Here is a 19446-nt window from a genome sequence, read left to right on the forward strand (position 1 = left end):
GAGATCAATGATGTTAACTATTTGAAGAAGACATGGTCATGTGGATAGGGGGAATCAATCAATGTGAAGAAGACATAGTCATGCCGATAGGGGGAATAAAAGCTAACTACTTGAAGAAGACATGGTTATGCCGATAGGGGGAATTAATGCTAGCTACTTGAAGAGGACAAAAAGAGAAAAAGTTGTTTGTCATCATCAAAAAGGGGGGAAATGCTATTTTGATGTTTTGATGATTTGACAAACTTCGGGGATGACGAAAATCCAGTTACCCTAAGAGTTCTTGTTGATAGGGGGAACTGGTGAATAAGGTTGTTATCGTCAAAAAGGGGAAACTGTTAGTTCGAAGCTCATATGAAGTTTTGATAATTTAACAAACTTAGGGATCTAACAAGGAACCAGATCCTTGTTATTGGAACTGCTGACAGTGAAATGAATGAATAAACTCAGTGTGAGGAATATTTGTGTGTCATCATCAAAAAGGGGGAAAATGTTATATTCTATGTGTTTTGATGATCCTCACAAATGCAGGGAACTAGTCCCTGGCAAAGTGTTGTCGTCCAGATTCAAATGGAGTACAGCTGGAAATCTGTCATGTCAGGTGGTAGGTGAAAAGTGCAGTGTACTGCACCAATAGAAAGAGTAGACGAGACTGTCTGTTTCAGTGGCTCACAATTGCATGGACCTGGTCCCTGGATAAGTTCTATCGTCCAGATCTATAATGGGGTATACCTTTAAAGCTGTCGTGTCAGAGGTTGGTGAGGCGTCAGCGTACTACACTAATCAGAATGGACGAAGTTATTTGTCCAACGGTCAATAACTCTTTATGGTTGACTTAGTCAACATGACAAACAACAAATTAATGCATTGATTCAAAAGAAGAGAGAGTCATCACGTCTTCTCAAGAACTTACTAAGAAAAGTTTGCAAGGGACCTGGTCCCTTCAAGACTCCATATGTGAAAGGACGATAAAATAGTTGTCAGAAAAGATGTCACCTCTGATGTGGTAGGTGCACAACTTTTCTAAACAACAGGCTCTCAGCCAATGAGCGATTCCAACGAGTTTGTGTTGATTTTATATAGTCTCTTCTCCAAAAACACAAACTCAAGACTTGGCAAATGAAAAACTTGGATTTTCTCTGAAAATTCATAAGCTTTAAAAGAAGGCCATCTTCAAGGAAGAACAATACTCATGCTCAACAAAGGGACCTGATAGAGTGCTGAAGCATCTTTGTTGAGTTTGAGTTTTGTCAGTTTTTGCAACTTGAAAATTCTCAAGAACACTTGCAAAGACTCACTTTCAAGAAGTATTCTTCAGCAAGAACAACAAGGACCTGATCAAGCTGCATGCATCAGAGTGCATCTTAGGAGTTATACTTTCGTGCGTATATTGTAAATCTGTTCCTAGTTTAGAAAGGATTCAATTATTTGTTTCGATTTCTAAAAGCCTAAATTAGTTGAGTTTAACTGGTTTAGTGGGCAGCATTGTTTTGCTGCTTAGTCAAATTCTAAGTCATCTAGGAGGTAGTTGATTTAGTGGGCGGTGTGGTATCCGCTTAGCAAAGTCTAAGTTATCTAGGGATGATAGCTTAGTGGGCAGTGTTGTATCTGCTTTGGCTCGTCTAAGTGATAGGAGGTATTGCTTAGTGTGGAGATTAGTAGGTTAATCTCATTTTGTAAACTGATTTTACTTTTGCTTGAGAAGACTAGTAAAAGGAAGTTTGAAAATTCTTGTGAGACAAGTCATGGTTTTACTCCCTTTAGCAAGGAAGTTTACACGTAAAAATCTTGTGCATGTTTTACATTGTGATATTTACTTTTTGCACTGTTATTCTGTCGAAGGGACATGGTCCCTTGGTGACTGGTGGACGCATACATTCCAACAGACTCTGGAGTAAAAGTTATTATTTCACTAAGTAGAGGTTCAATGCAGAGCACACCTTCATTCTGCATAGTAGTCTTCCTTCAGCTGATAGACTCTCTTATCTAATATTAAAATAATGGGGGATTGTTGGTTTATTAGCATTTTAATATTAATATTTTGTATATTAATTTGTTAAAACTTAAGTAGAGACGTTGCTGCCAACCATTAGTGATTTTCAGTCTGCTGCCGTTGCATATCATAATCGTTGCATTAGTACTATTTACTATTCTACATTACTCCCATTGGAGTTAGTACATATGTTACAGATTTCTTTGGTACAGAAACTCACAAGCCGTTGGTGGCTTTGTGTCCCTTTATTCTCATTCTTTATTTCTCCATTATTCTTTGTAACCTATGTAACATATGTAACCTCTAGGCCATTTATCTTCATTGTTTACTACACCATTATCTTCCTATTCATTGCTAGGAAGACTTCTTGTAGTATAAATAGTGGTGATCTTCATTTGGTTTGGAAGACACAATACACAAGAAAAATATAGAGAGGAAAAAGTTAGTCATAAAAGAGAGTTCTTATTAGTTGAAGGGGGGTGTTCTTTTTGTGGAGCTTTGTACTAAACTCTTGTCCAGAGTTTGTTGAGTTATACTTTGTGAGAAGACTGTTGTATCCTGGAGGGGACAAGTCAAGAAGGACTATTGCTGGACCGATGAAAACATTTGTTACAGTGGGCTTGAATCTCCTTAAAGAGAGCGAGATATACGTGCCTCAGCCGGAAGAGAATTTTGTTTCTTTATTTTATTTTCAATTGTAATCTTGCAATTTTTGTTATATTGTAATTTTTTCACTAACACACAGAGAGACCCAACACCCCCTTTCTCCTTCTTGAAACCTCCCATACCCACCATTTTTTTCTTTCTTTAAACTACACGTTACATACGAAGTACACTTACCTATCAAATTCTTATTAAATACACACATTAAAGTCACAGGAAACTTCAACACCCACATAATTTTCTTTATTCTATACTTTCAAAATTTGATTATATCTTTTTTGAAGGTTTTAAATTTCATGACAAATACAGATTTTCAATGGAGGAAAACAAGATTTTATAGAAATTTTTTTATTTTAAGAACTAATGATAACAATGGTAATGCAAGTGAAGGGTAGAGAAAGAAATTTGTTTTCGTGAAATCAATGCAAATAATTTCTGCTTTTTCTTGAATAAATTAGGAACTGAAAATTGTATACTAACACTAATGGCCAATAATGGCAGTTCAAGTAATCGTGAGTAATGGAAGAAATTTGTTTTCTCAAATTTCATTGCAAATGGCAAATATTTTTTCGTAAGTTAATCAGTGTTTAAAATTATAATGAAAAGAAGAAGTTGTAAGTAAACAAAAAATGTATTAAAAATGAAATTTTAAAATTAAAATAATTTTCTACATGGATCTGATGTGGTGTTGATATAGTAATAACATGGCGCGTGTGTAATACACTTTTCATTTGATTGTGAGATTAGTACTATATTTTTAGGGTGATATTTAATTCACTTCACACTAAGATTAGGGAATAAATAAACACTCATAAAGTTAATGTGTTAAAGTAAATTTAGATGCCAAGTTCATGGTTTTTTTTTATATGGTGTTCAAATCTTTTTTTGTAACATCAAGCGATATTGAATATGATTTTTTTTTTAAATATGTAGTAATATTAAAATTGTGATGTCAATTTTTTTTAAATTCTAATATGATAATTCCGTTTATACCAAAGTATGCACACGTCTATGTGCATGAGTTCTATATGTGAGGGCATCCACGGTTGCATATAACTAAATTATTTTGAACTTATTATCTTCAACTTTGATCCTTGCTTGATAAGAAAAATATGGAATGAAAGCAGCGGTCCTTTTATTTAGCAAAGTTTTTAACTGAAATTAAAAAAAAATCATAGTGCATTACTATTATAATATAAAAATTCTATGTGGATCCTGCACTTGTTCTCCACCAAGTAAAAATATGAAAAATTACTATAATGTAAACTAGGTATAATTAAAAAAAAAAAGAATTAAAAGTGGTGAGGCTGAAGAAACGGAAAGGAAGGCGAGAAAAGTAAGGAAAGACCAGGCCAACAATGAAATGGAGATTATTTCGGTAATTAACATACGGTTGTGAGAGGTATAATTTTTACTATAAAAGGCCCTGATGGAGATGGTGAATAGTGCAAGCTCTAGCAGGAAGAAGAATAAAAAAGAAGAAGAAGCCTCACCTCTTCTTCTTGTGAGAGTAAAAATATAAAACTCCCAAAAAAATTACTACGAGTCATCAAAAACAGAAAAAAAAAGAAACATCGTCATGGGGAGTGGTAAAGTGACAGTTGTGGCTTTGCTACTTTGCCTCTCAGTAGGGGTAATAGCTGAGGACCCTTACCTCTACTTTAACTGGAACGTTACCTATGGCACAGTCTCTCCATTGGGCGTGCCACAACAAGGTATTCTCATTAATGGCCAGTTCCCTGGGCCTAGAATTAATTGTACCTCCAACAACAACATTGTCGTCAATGTCTTCAATAATTTGGACGAGCCATTCCTCTTTACCTGGAATGGTGTCCAACATAGGAAGAACTCATGGCAAGATGGTACCCCAGGAACCATGTGCCCAATCATGCCTGGTCAAAATTTTACCTACCGCTTCCAGGTCAAGGACCAGATTGGTAGCTACTACTACTTCCCAACCACAGCTTTGCACCGAGCAGCAGGTGGTTATGGTCCCATCAATGTCCACAGTCGTGCTCTCATCCCTGTTCCTTTTGACAATCCTGCCGATGAATACAATGTGTTTGTCGGTGATTGGTACAACAAGGGCCACAAGACTTTGAAAAAGGTTTTGGATGGTGGACACACCGTTGGCAGACCTGATGGCATTATCATCAATGGTAAATCTGCTAAGGTTGGAGAGGCAAAAGAGCCACTCTTTACCATGGAGGCTGGCAAGACCTATAGGTACAGGTTCTGTAACCTTGGCATGAGGTCCTCAGTCAACGTTAGATTCCAAGGTCACCCAATGAAATTAGTCGAGCTAGAGGGATCCCACACCGTACAAAACATCTACGATTCATTGGATCTCCATGTTGGTCAGTGCCTCTCAGTATTGGTGACTGCTGATCAGGAGCCCAAGGACTATTACTTGGTTGTTTCAAGCAGGTTCTTGAAGCAAGAACTCTCCTCTGTTGCCATCATCCGTTATGCCAATGGAAAGGGTCCAGCATCTCCTGAGCTCCCAGCATCCCCACCAGACAACACTGAAGGCATTGCCTGGTCCATGAACCAGTTCCGCTCCTTCAGATGGAACTTAACCGCTAGTGCTGCCCGACCCAACCCTCAGGGTTCCTACCATTACGGACAGATCAACATCACCCGCACCATCAAGATCATCAACTCTATGGGCCAAGTAAATGGTAAGCTTAGATATGGTTTGAACGGTATCTCTCACTCAGATACCGAAACTCCATTGAAGCTTGTAGAGTACTTTGGAGCTGCCGATAAGACCTTCAAGTATGATCTCATGGCTGATGAAGCCCCAGCTGACCCAAGCAAGCTAACAGTTGCCCCAAATGTGAAAAACGCCACCTACCGTAACTTTGTGGAGATCATCTTTGAGAACCACGAGAAGAGCATCAGGACCTATCACCTTGATGGATATTCCTTCTTTGCAGTGGCTGTTGAGCCAGGGAAGTGGAGCCCTGAGAAGAGAAAGAACTACAACTTAGTGGACGCAACAAGCAGGAACAACATCCAGGTTTATCCAAACTCATGGGCAGCAATAATGTTGACATTTGACAATGCAGGAATGTGGAACTTGAGGTCAGAGATGTGGGAGAAGACTTATTTGGGAGAGCAATTGTACTTCAGCGTTCTCTCACCAGGCCGCTCCTTGAGAGATGAATACAACCTCCCAGATAACCATCCTCTCTGCGGTGTTGTCAAAGGCATGCCCCTCCCAGCTCCATATAAGGCTTAATTATATCTCTTCTCTTTAAATCTAATAAAGGGGACGGCTTAACTATTAATGGATTCCATGTATTTGTTTTCCTTCCCCCAAAAAATCAATGAATAATAAGTTTTTTCTTTCTTTAAAGTTTATGCACTTCTCTTTATTTTTCCTTTCTGACCTAGATGAATCATTTTTCAGATCATCATATTATTTGAACTCAAATACTAAAAGATTAATAAATTCATTAGCTTGATCCAAATGAAAAAAACTAAAGTCGACTTCTAATCTTACTCTTTACAATTTATTTAGTTCATCATAATTTTCCATCTCTGCTCAGAGCCAGTTCCAACCTCCTTGATGCAATAGAACAAAATCCTTCAAATTTGCATGCTTTCGAAATTAGCAAGTCTATCAATAATTTGTTGTTTAATACTAAAGATCATTGCAACGTGAATTTCTGCTTAATTATAGCTTGTTTATACATCCCCTATATATAAAAGCTGTTGTGTATACTTTTTTGTTTTGTTAAATTTAAGGAAAGGATTATATGGAAGCATTAAAAGTTAATACAAGTAGTAGGGTGATCTTCAATTATTACTTTTGCTACAACTACTACAAATAATTGAAGATGGACGAAAATTGTGTTTGGCTGGCTTCATTATATTAATCCTTCCTTAACAAGCTAAGAGAGTCTGTTTTGCTTGATCTTGGGACTACCCGCATTAAATTATGTCAGTTTAATTTCAAGTGGATATAGTCCATCCATCCATCAAGCCAACTAGTTCTTAATTCCATTACATGGTTTGCATTAGGAATAGTATCCAAGGATCCATTACTTCCTGATTTGAATTATTTTTTGCAGTTTCATCTGTGTTTAGCTTATAAAAACCTTTTCAGGAGGGTGCTGATTGTTATTTTCCTTCAAGGGACAAATTCTGTTGAACTAGTAGGTCTTAATCACATCCAACCAGTGGGAATGATGATTATCCACATCCCAGAGAGCTGACTGCAAGTTGTGAATGCCACGACTTCCACAAAATTAATCTTTTGGCTATCTCCCTATGGATGCGTGATAGATTCTTCTACATTCTCACAAATAGAGAACAATCTATTAATATTTATACCAAAGCAATGTAAGTATTGTCTTGTGGGGAGGTAGCAAAGCTAAATGAAAGAATTTGAATTTGCGTGGTATACATGTTAAATGGATATACGATCTTGCTTTATTAGGGAATAGACTGATATTGTGGTAAAAGAACAAGTGTTATTTTGCAGCACCTAGAAATAAGCTGTTGAACTAACAGACGTCATTTTGCCTTTTGTGCATAAAAGTAAGCTTGTCGATGACAAGTTGACTGCTCTATTTCCTCCATTAACAAAGATTATTTATAAGCAGGTGTCGTCTTTCACACCATTTACCTTTTGAAAAGGAAAGAAGCATTTCTTGATCATAGTTGTTCAAGTCATCAAAAAATATTCCTCCAAGACCTCGTCTCTCACCACGATGCTGCAATATGATGAGCTCAATGAAAAGCTATTCGTACTCATAATTTAAATTTAACAATTAAAAGAACAAACCACCAGGAAAAAAGATCTGTACTTCAACTCAACAATTAAAAGAAAAGGCAACGACAATACAATAGCAATGACATTATAAACTTCCAACAATTTTTAAATTCAGAAAAGTAGGATGAGTTTTCAACTTAAGGATCCTGCATAATGATATGCTGGTCCTGAACAGAAATATGCCGATAGAGAATAAAGGGAAGGAGTGTGCTATTGCTTGGTTTTTGGCTAAACAAATGCATAAGAGGATAAACATGTTATTTATCTGAAAGAGTCTAAAGGTTTATGAAGGCCTTTGAATATCTTTTTTATGTAAATTTCTGGGAATATACCCAGCAGTGTTGAATGCTAATATGCCACTATTATACCATCTTCTGAAGTAAGTAGAGATAATTAAATATGCATATCAATATCTCATCATTTGTGGTTTTTGCCTTAATAGTTTTCAGCACAAAAGGGTGCCTCATTTACTATAGGAATAAACATGTTCAATAGAAGCATTTAACCCAAATCAAACAGCTTGAACAAGTTAAAAAACGAAGTTTCCATACCTTAATATAGAAATAGTCATCACACCATTTCTTAAATCGAGGGTAGAAGCTAGCATCAAATTTGTCACAAGCAGTTTTTTGCACCTACAAAATAGCTTTTCTTCTTCATATAATGCAAACAGAAAATTGCGATCAAACGTCAGAAAAATGTCTTGTCTTCACTGCGTTTGCTCATGGTAAAATATCTTAATTGACATGCAGAAATTGTGAACTACAGATAAACAGATTTCAAAGAAGAAAATACAGTGTGTGAGTGCATTTATACCGAATGGAAGTGCTTCACATCCTCCTCGAAAAGGTAAGAAGGTGTAAGATCAGTACCACCACCAAACCACCATTGCCTTGGTGCTCCTGGTGTATCTGCATTTATATTAATCGTGAGTAACTTTAAACTTCATATTAGCTCTCCTGTATAATGTGTGGATGGCAATATCATTCACATGAAATTATAAAAGGAGTATATACACAATCTTAATGACTTATAATGGATTAAAGAAAAGGTATTTATAGAATGTATATTTACTCAGAACACTGTTCTAGATGATTTCTTTCCATCTATTATAGCCTTAGTGGACAGAGTTATCCTACGGCTGGTAGGAGGTGGCAGGTATCTCGTGAATTAGTTAAGGTGTGCAAGATGTCCCGGAAACTACTATTATAAAACAAAAGGTATATCTACTCGAATTCAAGTTTATGCGACTAAAGAAAAGGTTCCAATGGACTCGTTTGACGATTGTACGTATTGATCTTTAGAATAGATTAGACTGGTTTGATGGACATTGATCAAGGAAATACAAGGTTAACATTTGTGAACCTTGTGCGGCTTGAGGTATGTTGAACTTTGTCCTTTAGAACTGTTTTTTTCCTAAACGATAAGCACGCTAACTAATTAAAGAGTATAATATGATATCAGAGGTAACTATGCATACTAGGAGACGACTGTATACATAGGAACCAGGTTACTATCTGGGTTTATTGTTTTAGCAAGTACAATGTAATTTCTGTACTATCTAATAAGTGCCTATGATATAAGAGTATGTGTATTCCTGTATGTTTTATAGAGTATGGTTTGACGACTATCATGTCATGAGACTTGTTCGAATAGAATTCTCTGCATATTATACTTATATGCTACAACAGATAATATATGTGATTGCATTTTAGTGCATACTTATGTTCAGGGTAAAGATTTTGATGGGTTAATTGACCATACCAGAACAGAGTTAAATACCTCGATGGCTTAATTGACCATTCCAAAGATGAGTTAAATACTATGACGGCTTAATTAGCAATCCTAGCACAAAGTAAGCGGGCTCAGCCCGTTCAGGGTGTGTCTAGGTTGATATTAAGGTCGTAAAGATCCATAGAGCTAGTAAAGATCTTTAGATAGATGAAGATTAGTATAGCTTGTGTCTAAAAAACCAAGTGGGTAGGAACTAGGAACTAAGGCTCGAAATGTGGACGTGATTAAGTTGTACTCATGAGAGGCGAGGAATAGGAATGAAGTAGGCATTTTAGTTGACATGGAACTTAAGGAGCAAGTGGTAGAGGTAAGGAGGGTTAATGATAAGACTATGTCGATCAACTTAGTTGTGGGAGGGCTTACGTTGAACATTATTAGCACATACGCACCACAAGAAGCCTTGGACGAGGAGGTCAAGAAGCATTTTTGGGAGGATTTGGCGAGGCTATGAGAGGTATTCCGCCCAACGTTAGATGCATAGAAAGATGGAGCATAAGCATTACACTTGACGGCATTCATGTTTACAGTTTTCTTAATGTTTCGGAATGTTTTGACTTTCAAATTACATTTATGTGCCCTTATGTTCAAGCATATTCTCAGATGAGCTAAGTGGTAGATTTCTCATGCATAATCAATCATATGTTTTTATGCTGTATGATATAAAATACAGATTATGACACTATTCTAAGTATGAATAAAACCTCGTCTAAACCTATTGGGTGATGGTTGAAGATGCATATTCAGCATGTTTGTACTCAGCCCCTATCCCGTTTTCTTTTATTATTTTTAAGCAGATTTCGGGTCAGTTACTAGTGAGGAGTGTGGAGGGAGCATTGAGGAACTAAAACTGCAATACCCAAAAAAGATTGAGGTAATACAAGTTTGCGAAAAGCATACAGACATAAAATTTGGGCCATGGTGTGGAAAAAGATCAGCTTGTATATTGTACAACCTCACTTCAGTGAAAAATAATGTTTTGCAATGTTTTCGACTCGACTATGTGTCCTCATTCCTCACTGTTGCAATTTTAAGAATATAATCCTGAGGCCAATTCAGTTATGCTACTGTAACAGGATTTGACTTGCTGTGACCTACAGGAGCTGCATTCACTTTTTACTATCAAGTCCAGTGAAAACTAACATGACGATTAGAGTGCACGTATGATATGTATTACAACAAAACGTTGAGTGCACACCAAGGAGTAACACTGTCCAGTCCTTTGGAACTGCTATCTCTTCTTTGAAGTATAATGAGTTTCTCTTTCCAAATCTCACCCAAAAGGACAACAGGAATCAGCACCTTCTAGTCCTATGTTATGCAATTTCTGCTCTACAACCGATGAAAATTTTTGTTCTATCTTAAACGAAGTGGAACAATTATCGACAAAGAATAACCATACTCAGGAAAGAGATTACCTTTTGAAGCATCAGTCTCAAAGTAACGATAATTAAAATGCAAAGTTGGTGCAAATGGATTTTTTGGATGCAGCACCTGGGGAAAAATCACACAGTAATGATTAAATTTTCTGGTAAAATCTCAGTGAGCAAATAATTGTCCAAAGTCAAAATAGAAAAAAAGTACAGAACTATCATTTGTCTATTGTACAGACAAAAGGATAAGATTTAAAGAACCTGTCGTTTTAGAGAAACCATCATTTGCCTAATACAAAATCATTTGTATTGGAATGAAATGGGAATCGGGAAGTCTTTTTTTTTTCATTTGCATGGCTGATCACAACTAGTTTGGAATAGAGTAATAAAATGTAGCATTAATGACTGTTAACTAAGTAGTAGACATAAATTCTAAACTACCTGATGCAGTATACTTGACAATTCAGAAAGGCATTGTAATACCATCAATGAAATTGACAGAATTTGATCAAATCAGAAATGTAGAAACTTACTGAGCTAATGCGGGCATGACATCTCCATGGTCAGTGGGCCTAGCAGCCCGATAAGCTTCAGGAGGCATAACACCATAAACAACAGAAACATTAACAGCAGCCTTCTCCCAAACAGCCCCATCTTGCAAAACCCTACTGATTCCACCACCACCGCCACCATGCCTTGACCAAACATCTTCTTTAAACTTTGCTCTTCCATCCACTTCCTCCAAAGCCAAACAAACACCGTCTTGCACCTCTCTGATCATCTTCTCAAACCGACCTCTAATACAACTCGCATTTGATGTAACAGAGGATCCTTTATCAGATTCTCGAAGAAATGTTTGTGACTTTTGGGATTTACGAGCTACTTCTTTTTTAATCATTGAGGAAGATGATGCTTGAACTTGAAATGAATAATGGGCTGTTGGTAGTTTTTTAGTTGTTTTGTAGGGAATGGTGAGGGGCAAGTTAATGATAGATGAAGAGGAAGAATGGAGGGAAGGAGAATAAGGAAATGGAGTGGAAGTGGATGAAAGAGAGGAGAGAATTGGAGTAAGCATCGTTGATTACAATCAAATTTTTTAAAAAAGAGCACAGTTTATTAATGGGCTTTTTTCTCTTAGGAGGATGAGGGAGAAATGGTGATAGAAGAGGTTTTTAAAAGAATTCAATGGGTGAGTTGCGGCAGTTTGTTAAATATACCCACAGCTTTTACTCCTCTAGTTTATGGCTGCCGCAATATTTGACATCTTCAGCACCAACTGGGGAATGATCTGCCCATTGATTTGTAAAGGGAGTTATACAAGCACAAGAGATACAAGTCAACCCACAATAGTTTTGGTTTGTTTGTCAAATATTTAAAAGCTTCTTAGAGGGAAAGAATGGGGGAGACAAGGGAGAATGATTTAGGGAATTAATGGTAAAATAAAATGTTCAATATTATATTTTAGTGGGTCGGGCTAAATGTGGCGGGTCATTAAATGGTTTAAATGAATATATATATTTGGTTCTTAAAATTTTGGTTAATAATTTAAACGGCAAAGGGCCAAATATACCCCTGTACTATATGAAATAATTTAAATATACCCCTAGTTATACTTTCGGGCTAAATATACCTCTTCCGTCATACTTTCGGGCTAAATATACCCTTATGACTAAGTGGACGACTGAGATTAAGTGAACTATTCAATTTTAAATAAAGCAAATTCGGACCTGCCCGCGCCAATAACTTGACCCGACCTAATATGTAAAATTAACCCACCCAATTTGACTTTCAAACAAAAAAAAACTTAATGGGCGATTGAGTTCTTCCTCTCCACCAACGTCTGCAACTTGGAGCCTCTTCATCGCAAATATTTTTGCTCAAAGGTATGATTTCTTTTCTTATTCAATTGAAGTTGTTTTGATTACGCTTCACAGAAAAATTCATGTGGCTACTAGGAGTGGCACGACAACTTGTTTTCAGATAGAGCGGTGGTAATAATTTAAAGACTCAATTGAATGCAGCTACGATTAAAGTTGATACTTTGAACATGACGTTGGATGCAATTAAGATTGAAAGAGATAACTTGAAGGAAAAAGTGGATGCAATGAAGGCTTCAACCAATTTTGAGGTAAACAAATCAAGGTTATTAGAAGATAAAGTGAAGAAGACGAAGACGTTAATTATGATTTTGTGTGCTCTTTTTATTGGGTCTATTGCCTTGCGGGTGAAGAAGCGATGAATTAGTGAACTTGTGTAATGTTAGGTGAAGTCTCATAATTTTTTTTGTAATGTACAGTTGATAATCAAGCTCAACTCATAAAATTTTTCTTGATTTTCTTGTAATATTTGTTGATAATCAAGCTCAACTCATGGTAATGTTCCCCTGTTATGTTGGTTATGTAATTTCAAAAATATTATTATCATTAATAAGCTTGCTGTAACACCAAGTGTTCTTTGAAAATTTTATAAAAAATTTCAGCTAGGAAACTCATAGGAACTCAAGAATATAGAAAAATCTATGTGATCTATGACATGGGCTATTTAAAATGAGAAGCGCTAAAAATATATCAAGAAAAAATAGAGCAAAAAATGGACTTGCCATAGCCTTATCATTCCTTCTTCTTCTTGGACTCGAGCATGACGTATCCAATACAGATGCTCAAGAAGCAGATTAGTGCCATTGCAGCATATACAGAAATGAGAATTGCGTATTCTTGAGGTAGAAAATACTTAGGCACGAAATGATTGCTGTCAACAAGAGGCAGAATGATGACCCATAAAGTATAATATGTGAAAATGGACAAACTAGTCAATGTTAAAATCAGCCCAACTCGGTCAACTAACTCCATCGAAACTCCTCTGCTTGTGCCGCCTGAAAAATTTGGATCTTGGTGTTGAAGATTTCTGCTTTCAGAGCATAAAGATCGTCATTTTCTGTAAACACATTCTATAGCTTGGCAACTCATATAAAACATATTAGGAAAACATATTAGTTAGTTGGTCTTTATAATCTCAATAATATGAGTTCATATAGTTCAATTATATAGCTGCTATATAGTTGTGTTACTGCTATATTAATTATTTTTACATCTCATGATAACAATTTCAAACAAAATACCTCGATTTTCCTTTAAGGAAGATATTGATCAACATGAAGCAGCTAAGTTAGCAGCATTTGTTTAATAGCTAAGGTGCAACAACTATTTTCATCAACATGAAACCACACATTAGCCCAAAAATATGAGCTTAGTTCCATCCATATGCTAACTAACTAACACAACAACATTTCACCTCAAAATATAGCAACAAATGGTAAAAAATGTAGCAAGAGTTCGGCTAAAAAATGTAGTTCCATCCGTATGTGGCAGCACACTATCTCAAAATATAGTCACAAATTTAGTCTCAAAATATAGCCACAAATTTGATTTAAAATATAGCAGTGATTTGCCTCAAAAGTGCAACAATGCTGGCATCAAAATGCAGCAACAATTAGCCTCAAAGTACAACAACATTTCTTATAAGAGTGCAACTACCAAGTATAATAAACCAAGTAAAACTGCACAAACTGTCGATCTCGACCAAAATTCAGAAAACTAGACATAATATTTCAACAAACTAGACTGCACGATTCAACACGAAATACTGTAGATTTCAATCAAAATTTTAGAAAACTTAACATAATACTCAGCATAGTAAACTGCCAATGCAACACAAAATAACATGAAATCATCAAATATCGGTTGGATGTCACAATATAACCCCAAAAACTTATACAACCTAAGTTCTGATGTGACTTTACCAACTTTGCAAAAGCTATTTTTTCAAGAGTACTGTTTAAATAGTAGTTACATCATCAAATTAAATTGTCCACAAACTTAACAAAAGTTAACCAAACTGATATTGTCCCTTTTTTGGCTTCAACTTTGCAATTCTTTCTTGACTTTGAACTTTCAATTGATTGGTACATCATAATTGCATCTTTTCCTTTCCAAGTTAATCTTTTTGATTGTATTGGAAGATTTGTTGGATTACATATACCATTGTGGTCACCTTTGAAGCTTATTACCCTTCTCCATGTTGCTATATATTGTTGTTGTCTCATTTGAAGCCTAATAAGAGTCTCTAAAATAACTGTAGGATGTAGACAAGGATTTTCATCATCCTCATAGTCAGAGAACATGTTACTTTGACTGTTTTGTGTTTTTTGAGGGCTATTAGGTTGATGCTCTCTTCAGATTGAGAAGGTTCTCCCTCATCGACTAAACCTCTTTTACGTTGCTTTTTCTTTCCCTTACCCGTAGCAAGCATTTTTTCATTTTTTGACTGTGACAAGCAAAAATTTAGAAAATATAAATACTCCATACAACTGTTAATTAAACTATTTAATAAAATACCTTGTCACAGCCTCTAACGTTATGATTTGGCTCTCCACAATTGCTACATGTCATTACTCTACCTTTTCTTGACACAACCCACTCACCTTGCCTCTTAAAGTGCTTCATCTTTCTGTCTAACTCTCTTAGTTCTAGGCCTGCCAGCAACCTTGACAAACTCTGGTGGCTCCATTGCTTGAAGAGGGTCAATTTTCTAAAAAAATTCTCCCCTCACAGGTTACAACTTATGCTTGTAAGTTAGTAGAAATGCCTCATTGATGTGATACCAATTCATTTCAGTTAAAGGATTGATTCTTTCATGCAACATTCCAATGATGGGCTTGAACCTTGCTTCTAGTATCTAAGAATTAAATGACTCAGTTATGTTGTTTTCAACTGCTGGATTCTTACACACGGTATCAAAATAGGCTCTGCACCAACTTTTGGGAGGATACTCTAGCAAATCCTCTCCGACAGGTAAATCCATTTGTTTCAACTGACTTAGATGATCTTGAAAGTCTTCTTCATAAGTGCACCATGCACTCCACCAAAGTTGTTTTTTCAACACACCTTTACCATGTCTTTTGCACCAATTTGCCTCAATGTGTCTCACACAATATCTACTATGTGCTTGAGGGAACACCATCTTTATTGCATCCAGTAATCCCTACATGTTAAAGGTAAACAATTGACTGTTGAAAATGCAAAAACATAACTGAAAAAGAAAAAATGAAATTAGATAATATACCGTTTGCATGTATGACATAAAGGTTATGCCTTCTCCATTTTGGAGTTCTAGTGAATGTTGAAGTAGCTCCAAAAATCAATTCCAAGTCCTTTTGGTGTACTTATCCACAAACTCCCAAGTTAAAGGATAAAAGTGTTTCATATTGTCTTGACCAACAACAACTAGTAATTGTCCTTTGGTTTTACCTCTAAGAAATGTGCCATCTAATCCAATAAATGGTCTCAATCCTTCCTTAAAACCCATCTTCATTTCCTTGAAGCAAATATACATTCTAAGAAATTTTATTTTTCCTTGAGCAAGTGCTTCCTTAGATAAATTAATCACAACATCTCTTCTTGGATTAGATTCCTTCAGTTCAATGGCACAAGCCTCAAGTTTGTTATAACCATCAGTAAAACCACCTTCTAAAGTTTCCAAAACCATTCTTTTAGCTCTTTTGCACTTTCCTTGGCTAGCTTTTAACTTAAAAGCATTGTGCAAACCAGCCCTCATTTCCTTTATCTTAAATTTTGGATTTACTTGTAACTTTTTCTTAAAATATTGAGCTATGATAGAGTAATCAACCATAGGATTATCAAATGTTGGCCAACATGTATGATTATCATTTAGAGTCTTAATCCTCACCCCAGGAGTATGAACATCCCCAGAAATATGACATACAAATGGGCATGTCCCTTCACTACATGTAAACCTCAATCTGGACCTGTCACTTTTAACTACGGTTAACTTTACCTTCTTACATAATGCATAAAGTCTGATGCATTGTCTTGCTTCTGGTATATTCTTGAAGGACATATCCTTATACAACTCTAAATAATCATGCAAGTGCCCATATATTTCTCTCTTTTTTTCAATAGCAAAAGCCTCCAATTCTTCAGAATCATTCACAACTTCACTTTCAGTCTCACTAGAATCAGTACCAATTTCAATAACTAATGAGAAAAATGATTCACCATATTGAACAATACTAGGAACATATACAAATAGTTCATACTCTTCTACAACAAACATATTTATTATAAAGAACTCATTGGACACAAGAGATAGTAGTTTCCTAATTCCAATATCTCCTTCTATTTCATAATATCTTCCACAAGGACCCTTTACAATTAATTGTTGCACACCTACAAATCCAAATCGAGTAGTGTACTCATTGACGATATCAATAAAAGAAAGAAGGTCTGAATCATATCCTCTCCATAAGTTGTACGACTTCTTCTTGTACAAGACTGTAGGCTCTCTAATCCATTTACCTCCATAGTTGAAATATATGTCAACACTAACCATTTTAATGCCTGAAAATATTTGGTAAAACAAAATAAGCAACATAATTTTCAAAAGAAAGAGAACAGTTGTGAAGTTAGGGGAACCGATAGGAATTAATAATGGTACAACTTCTGTCCCATAATTAACTTGTTTGCATTAATTCAATCACAAACTCACTCTGTCTTGAATAAACTGTTACTCTTAATACATCCAAACTTTTGCAACTAAAACTTAACAATAGACACTATTTCTATCAACTCTAAAAAGAACCACTGTTATTTCATAAATACTTGTATTAAATTAACATATTTAACCTCAATTTAGACACAAAAGTAGGAAGCATTTTAGTTTGGTTCAAACATCAACATGAACAATAGTTTTTGGTATAATATTGATATACCATCTGGAAAGGTCAAATTTTTATGTAAAATTAAACCACAAAAGTTCATGTCTATTTATAAAGCATTTCAACAGAGCAGACTCCGATGTAAATACTTAATATTTGAGCATCCCCACAACAAATTAAAGAAACTGACTAAAAAACAAAAAAAAAATGATACTTCATAATTATAGAATTAAAAATTAAAAATGGACCCCATTTTGTGATTGTAAAAGAATAGAAAACGTGAAAGATACCATATTTTATGACTGTTGAAGAATAAAAAAAATACAAAAGGGACCACATCATGATTGTAGAAGTATATAATATATGAAAGAGACTAACTGTTGAAGAATAAAGAAGATAAAAACTTAACAATTTTCATACACAAATAAAAATAATTTCTAAATTATTCGGGAGCACAAATCAAGAGTACTCGTGCAAATAAATTCGACACCAAATCAAGACAGTAACCAACATAATATAAATAAACAGATTATGTCGAATTTGAATCACTACCCAAAAACCTAGGCTATATATGAAGCTTGAAGCAAGAAAAGAAACCATATCCAAAACCTTAGGCTATGAAATTTAAAGCAAGAAAAGAAATCATACCCAAAATTAATCCTAGACTATGAAACTCCAAACAAGGAAAGAAATTATACAAAGAAAAAAACAACCCTAGACTATAAAGTTTGAATCATACTCAAAATCTTAGGCTATAAAGTTTGAAGAAGAAAAGAAATCATAACAGCTATAAAGTTTGAAGAAGAAAAGAAATCATACCTTTAAGCAAAAATCTTTGCGATGAAGAGGCTCCAAGTTGCAGACGTTACTGGAGAGGAAGAACTCAATCGCCCATTAGGGTTTTTTGTTTGAAAGACAAATTGGGTGGGTTAATTTTACATATTAGGTCGGGTGAAGTTATTAGGGCAGGGTGGGTCCGAATTTTCTTTATTTAAAATTGAGCAGTTCACTTAATCTCAGTCGTCCACTTGTCATCTGCTAGTCATAAGGGTATATTTAGCCTGAAAGTACAACGGAAGGGGTATATTTAGCCCGAAAGTATAACTAGGAGTATATTTAAACTATTTCATATAATACAGGGATATATTTGACCATTTGCCGTAATTAAAATTTCATGTCAACAAATTTTAATGAAAAAGACAATTAAATAGGTTGAGTGACTTTCTGTGCAAAGAAGTCATAGTTAAGTGACTTTTGAGTTAAAAATGAAAGTTGAGTGACTTTCTGTGAAAAAAATTGATAGTTGAGTGACTATCAAATTTATTAACTCGCCAAAACAGACAACTCTTTTTGAGCAGTAACATAAGCAATTTTTCTTTTCGTTGTAGAAACTGGAGAAACTACTGCACATTTATGCATTTTCTAAACAAATAATAATGTATACATTATACTCCCTCTGGTTTAATTTGTTCCTATGATTTTGACTTGACAAATAAAGGAAACTACTGCACATTTTATTTTAATTTATTTGTATAATTTTGATTTGACTAGATAAAACTACTGCACATTTTAACTATTTCACTCCAACTTAGGTTGATGTCTTAAGTAGAAGAAAAGACATAAAGTCACCACTAAAGCTGTTTCGAATTTTTAAAATGACACCTTAACTTTGCGGGTGTTTTATTACCTCATTGAACAACTTCACAATAGTATGTATACCCTATTTTTTTTCCAATATCACTTATACAAAAAAAATTGTAAGTCACGCACTAATAGTCACTTGACACGTGTTAAAAGTAATTTTTAATTATTTTTATTTGATTTCTTTGCTTTTTTTTTCTTTTTCTCTTTCTTCTTCGCCTCAACTTGTGTTCTTCAGGTAGCCATTTCTTCATCGTCAATCCAACTGTGGTGGGACCGATTTCACAGTAACACTATCAATTATTTGTCAAACTACCATCAATTAATTTATTTATGAAAATAAACCCCGTCAAATAATCAAAATCTAAATACTCAAAATATCACCAAGTCAAAATCTGAAATTCAAATCACCGCCTTCTGCAACTCCTTACTCCCAAATCAAGTTTTCCATGGTTTCACTTCCCAAATCCCA

General features: G+C 35.1%; 3 protein-coding genes across 3 annotated transcripts; 1 reads left to right on the plus strand and 2 right to left on the minus strand.

Annotated features, from left to right (window-relative positions):
* Positions 1-4103: 4103 nt before the first annotated feature.
* On the plus strand, positions 4104-6014 carry LOC125869410 (L-ascorbate oxidase homolog). Its single transcript, XM_049550000.1, has one exon. It carries the CDS (start codon positions 4233-4235, stop codon positions 5895-5897), a length of 1665 nt encoding a protein of 554 aa, XP_049405957.1. The 5' UTR covers positions 4104-4232; the 3' UTR covers positions 5898-6014.
* A 1228-nt stretch (positions 6015-7242) lies between these two features.
* LOC125849949 (oxygen-dependent coproporphyrinogen-III oxidase, chloroplastic-like) lies at positions 7243-11675 on the minus strand. Its single transcript, XM_049529917.1, is given in 5 exon segments — positions 7243-7377; positions 7988-8071; positions 8253-8347; positions 10646-10721; positions 11100-11675. Coding segments are annotated over 5 exon segments (966 nt in total).
* A 1534-nt stretch (positions 11676-13209) lies between these two features.
* LOC125850050 (dolichol-phosphate mannose synthase subunit 2-like) lies at positions 13210-13449 on the minus strand. Its single transcript, XM_049529990.1, has one exon. The coding sequence runs from the start codon at positions 13447-13449 to the stop codon at positions 13210-13212; it is 240 nt and encodes a 79-aa protein (XP_049385947.1).
* Positions 13450-19446: the final 5997 nt, after the last annotated feature.

The sequence above is a fragment of the Solanum stenotomum genome, chromosome 1, assembly GCF_019186545.1.
Source record: "Solanum stenotomum isolate F172 chromosome 1, ASM1918654v1, whole genome shotgun sequence".
In the NCBI taxonomy this organism is placed as follows: Eukaryota; Viridiplantae; Streptophyta; class Magnoliopsida; order Solanales; family Solanaceae; genus Solanum; species Solanum stenotomum.